Source organism: Prosopis cineraria, unplaced genomic scaffold, assembly GCF_029017545.1.
Source record: "Prosopis cineraria cultivar Desert tree isolate PC_DT_omini unplaced genomic scaffold, ASM2901754v1 PC2, whole genome shotgun sequence".
Lineage (NCBI taxonomy): Eukaryota > Viridiplantae > Streptophyta > Magnoliopsida > Fabales > Fabaceae > Prosopis > Prosopis cineraria.
In genome coordinates, this window is record NW_026555333.1 from 17,004,157 (window position 1) to 17,009,910 (window position 5,754).

At 33.3% G+C, this 5,754-nt stretch overlaps 1 protein-coding gene across 1 annotated transcript; it reads right to left on the bottom strand.

The window, feature by feature from the left end:
- Positions 1-287: 287 nt before the first annotated feature.
- On the bottom strand, positions 288-4,829 carry LOC129302578 (cysteine-rich receptor-like protein kinase 2). The gene is made up of 7 exons (XM_054941505.1): positions 4,282-4,829; positions 2,471-2,877; positions 2,000-2,125; positions 1,675-1,802; positions 1,459-1,584; positions 638-832; positions 288-500 (listed from the first exon to the last, which is right to left on the bottom strand). The coding sequence occupies exons 1-7, from the start codon at positions 4,827-4,829 to the stop codon at positions 288-290; spliced, it is 1,743 nt and encodes a 580-aa protein (XP_054797480.1).
- Between the last annotated feature and the right edge of the window lie 925 nt (positions 4,830-5,754).

Genomic DNA, 5,754 nt, shown 5'->3' on the forward strand with positions numbered 1-5,754 from the left:
AATCCAACCCAATTTCTAGAGAAGAATTTAATTTATACAAAGTGGTATGCGGCAATTTTCACCGATTCATATACTTTGTATTTGTAAGATTGACATGTAATTAATTAACACAAATATTGAAGAATGGAATGAAGAACAATGATGACTTTCCATTTTTCTTCCTCTGTAATTAGGACTCCAAAGTCACATTAGTAACCCGCACTTTTCTATAGAGGGTGGGAGCAACATTGATAGTATTGGATGTAAAGGAAGCAGCAGAGGTAGGTAGGTATCCACTAATTGGACATTTAAGTAGCTTCAATCAAGAGAGGCATGGTGGGTTTTATGTTCTCTGGTAAGGCCATGTTTTGAAGCAAAACAACTACTTCTGACATCGTTGGCTTTATGTCAGCATGTGCTTGAGTGCAAAGCAAACCAATCTCTATCACTTTCTTCACTTCTTCTACATCAAAGTCATTTGGGTCTAAGGTTTTATCCACCAGCTCTGAATGGATTCCTCTCTCATCAAGTGGGATTAAGATGGAATGGAATATAAGGGGGGTAACAAGGCAAAAAGATGGGATAATATTTTTTTATTAGATTAATTGCTTTCATAAACAAGTTAACCCATGTAAAATAGCTATGGGAATTTGCTTACTTTTTGAAGGAGGAACTCGCCTTCATCATTGCCATGGATCTTCAATTCTTCACTTCTTTGACCACTGATCATTTCTAAAACAATAATGCCATAGCTGAAAACATCAGCCTTTTCTGATAGTTGGCCATGAATTGCATATTCAGGTGCAGTATATCCCCTAACAAGTGCAATATGTAATTGATAATATGATAATGTCTCCAAAATGAACAAATAAATATTGGGATCCAACAAAATTTGGAATATAGACATTTGAAGAGTTAATTAAGTATTGCGTTATGCTTGATCTGACAAGTATATCCTGCCTAATTTAGTAATATATGTTCAATACAAGTTGAGAAAAGTTTAAAAAAAAAATTGCAATTGTTTCAACTTATAATGTTTCGGCAAATTTTATACTAAGATGACTTTTATCCTCTAGTAAAAATTTTACCAATCCAAAGTCAGCAATTCTAGACTGAAGTTCCTCATCCAAGAGAATGTTATTAGGCTTTTTATCTCCATGTATGATACAAACATGGAATTCTTCATGTAAGTATGCAAGACCTCTTGCTATGCCTAAAATTATATCATGCCTAAAATTATATCATACCATTGCTTCCAATTGAGTGAACCCTTCATTTTACCTATTTTCAATAAAATTTTGACATATGAATAAGTTTGTTAGAGGAGTTAATGATATGTTGCAGAGTCGATGTCATAAATGAAGAACACTAAATAAGTTTGGTTAATTGATAGAAGGTTACCGAACAAGAATATGTCAAGACTGCTATTTTTCATGTACTCATAAACAAGCCATGAATACAATATCCCAAAAGTCAAACAAGATTCCGATGATGAACATTATTTATAAGCTTCACTTCACTTTCAAAGTCCTCCTCCATCCTTGTGAATAAGTGGCGAAATGTTAACTTCTTGACTGCAACTTCTTTTCCATTCTTCAAAGTGCCCTATTCATGATTATTTAGAATTTTAATCATAAACGAGCTTTCAGACGTCATTGCATATCTATATTTAAATATTGAAAATAAAAATTTTGCCTTATACACAACACCAAATCCTCCTTCTCCTAGCTTATTTTCTTGACTGAAATTCTTGGTTGCAGTCTTCAAATCCTTATAATTGTAAACAGTTGGGCCTTTCAACTTGCTCGCTCCAATTATGTCTCCTACATATCGTGGAAAATGTTAGTCAAAGTCTCTTCAAAAATTATATATATATATATATATATATAGAAATCAAAGTCAATAATGATTCATTTCTTTTAATTCGGGGAAAAGTGAAAATAAAAAAGCCACAAATTAAATCAGTAAAATGTGACACACGTCCACACACATGTAATAGTTGAACATTTAAGATGTTTACCTCTTGGAACCCTCTGAGGCCTTTTTCTTCGTTGTCTAATCAAGACAAATAATGCAATAAAGATCAAAGCAAGAGCTACCACGCTTCCAACAAGCCCACCTATAATGGCTCCCTTATTGCTTGAACCTACAAGACATAACACATTTTGGGTCATACGAAAATTACAAATAATAAGAGATAATGAACCTATAATGGCTATTCGAAAATTAGTCACGTCATAACTATATATATATATATATATATACGCCAAACGAAATATTCCCTAAATCAACTTCTATTGATTTATCTAAGAGATAGTGAACCTAAATTCCATCCCTCTTAAAATAGGCATTTATATATACACACACATATATATATCCATGTCTAATCAAAATACTAAAATAAGATCACATCTATAAGACGAGGTTCAAAATTACAAATAATAAGCAAATCAACTTGTCATCTGAAGACATATCCAAATAAGATGTGTACCTTGTTGGAAGAAAGGAGTAGTGATATCAATGGTCTGGTTATCAGGAAAGAAAGAAGTGGTGGAATATCTCAAGAAACAGCCATTAGCATAAGCCCTACCATCTGAATTGGGAAGACAAGTCTGCATATTGTTGTACTGAGCATTCAAGCAATCCTCGCACTTACTTGATGTGATAGTTTGAATACATTGAGCAAATGCATAAATGGTTGCACCATTATCAGACACTTGCGTCTTTGTGGCTGCAGAGAAGGCAGTGATTCTGGGTGTTGCTGTTTGCAGATTCATGAGCACTTGATGCACAGCTGAGGTGAATACAGTAGCTGGTTCTTCAGTAGTTTGACTCCCACATGATGCACTATTCACGGACTGGGTCGTGTCGCCAAAGAAAGCGCTACTAATGTCGTACCTTATGTAACGCAACAAAAGGTTATGGATAATGGTGGATGATTTTAATTTTATATAGTATATATGTTGATATGTTGATAAATTGATTACTTTCTTGTATTGTATCTTACTGAAGGATATTTGAAAATAGCTAAATTTTACGTAACTACCTTGAAGCTTGGGATGTTTATAGATAACTTCCTTAATCTTTGAAAATTTACAGAAACTCACTGAACTTTACATAAGTAGGGTTTTTTTTTTTTGGTCAAATTTTAAAGGCTAAGGGGGTTATTTGCACATAAGTCAAAATTTAATAGAATTTTGTATAATTTAACCTTAAAAATTTTCATATTATTATAATAAGAAGATTATAATATTTTAGCATAATCCTAAATTCAGCTAATTAATAATGTCAAATAATTAATTATGTTCATTAATTTTTTACTTTTTCCGCTTTTACACGCATATCATCATGGGCATAAGAACTTGGGTAGGGACATGGCAGCAAATTAAAGTGACAAACACTAACACACGAATAATGAGTTGGTGCGTGAGTTGTCACATGGACTATCAAATTTAATTTCCATCGAGTTGATCTTTTTAAATTTACTTTAGTTATCCATTTTTTTTATTATTCAAAAAGGAGCTAACATTATAAAAATCTATTGACATGGATAATAAAATATTAATAAAATTGTGTAGATTAATAAAAAAAATATAATTAATTAAGTAGAAAATATACACTAAAAATTAAAAAAAAAAAGAAGAAGAACAAAACTCTGCATAAAGGACTATAATGTTAAAAATTAAACAAATTTAAAAGATAATTTATTCTTATTTAGTTGTTATAATTTAAAAAACGTAAAAGACTAAATTGATAGAAATTAAATTTGCAAGATCAAACTAATAATTAAGGCAAATTTGAGGGATTGAAAATTTAAATATGTCATATAAAAAATTATTATTTTTAATATTATCCTCAACTAAAATTAATATATCTTAATTAGCTTTAATTTTTTATATATAATCTTTATAATGCATTTAATTACGATATTCGTTAAAAAAAATAACGCTGGCTATCCACTTTTTTTCTATAAAAACATGTTCTAGATCCTGACCAACAATAATTTATAAAAAAAAAATGTCCTATAATAACAAAGCAGCCGAATGAGACCACCAACCCAATATAAAAACTCATTCAAGGTTCGGCCGAAAACAACTCATTCACACACAAAAAACAAAAACAAAAACAAAAAAACAAAAAAAAAACAAAAAACAAGAAGAAGAAGAAAAGATAAGATAAGAAACGCAATCAGTGAATATCGCAGAAATAAAAACAATGTAATAATGTCGCAATCAATGTCTTGTCTCTGCGTTTACTATTCAACAGGAGTCAAACTTGAACTTGGATCACAAGTTATTGTACCTGAGGTAGCACCCGTCGTAGACGACATGGCCACCGAGGTCCCCGGCGGCGCAGCTGAAAATTTGAGGGGCAGCGACGTCGAAGCAGGCGACACAGTCGGCGATGGAGAGGTAGCTTCTGCATTGGAAAAGAGTGGAGACGGTGTTTCCACCACTGGCGCCGGCTTGCTGCGCAGTCGCGAAGTGCGTGTTTTGGTCACCGATCTGCTCTCTGATGTCTCGCAACGATGCTTTTATGTTTTCACCGAAGAGGGTGACGTTGGACACGAGGAATTCGGCGTACGGGTTGCAACCTCGGTTCAAAAAATGGGTCTGGGGCTCCGAAACGACACCGTCAAGAATCCAGCATGAGCAGAATAACAATGTAATTAATGGAAGAAGATGAGGTTGAAGCTTTTTTTTTTTTTTTTTCCGGAGTTTGGTCTGAGAGTTTAATGTCCGAGACGGAAGGCCATGCGTGGAGAGAATGAAGAATGTGGAGAAGGAAAGAGGCCCTGGGCACTTGGGCAGGGACAGATTTGTCAATTCACATGTTTGGATGCGATGCATTTATTGAAACCGCCATTGGTTTGAAAAAAGAAACCCACTAAGCACGTGTTAAATGTGCGCCTCTTGATTTACCAGATGTTGAAGCAATTTTTTTTTTTTGTGGGTAGACAAAAAAAACAAAACAAAACCACAAAGCATATGTTTGAGTTTAACGGGCCGGCATTACATATCCAGGGGAAAAAAAGAGTGTCACATAATGTATTTTTTCCCCTAATTTTTTGTAAATTTATTATTGTATTAATACAATAAATTTTAAAAATAATATATTTTTTTAGTCAATGCCTCAGTGAAATATGTGGAGTATAATTAAAGCTCTGAAAAGATTAAAAGATCGAGTTGATGCGGTTTTATTTAGTGTTGGAATTATGAAATGAGTGGGCTTAATTATATTATGGAATTGAAAAGGAAAGCAAAAACCAATGGGCCAGAAGATGTGATGATTAGGCTTCAGAGATGTGGGCTGACATTGAAAGAGTTATCAAGGTATTAGATGGAGGAATAACATAATATTAAAAATCAATGGGCGCTTGGTTGAGTTGAAAAAGATTACGACCGGTATTTTCTAAGGTGAGTGTTTGAACCCTAAGAAGTGACAGTACCTCACTACCACCATAAGGTCTCTTTGCAGGGGGTTTGGATTAGTCTAAGGTAGGCAATGAATCCAAGATACCTCAGGATACCGAATCGCTTACACAAAAAAAAAAAACATAATATCAAAAGGACTATGGGAGATAGGTCTAGTAAAAAAAAATAGTACCTCATAACATGATGAACCAATATTCAAATTCTTACTAGAAGAAATGCCTTATTTTTAGTGGTTGACCATATCTCAAATAAGATTACATGCTTTAACAGAAAAATAACTGTGAGCAATCAAAAAAACATGGTGCCAAAGGAAGAATCTCAACCAGCAGCCACCTAAAGC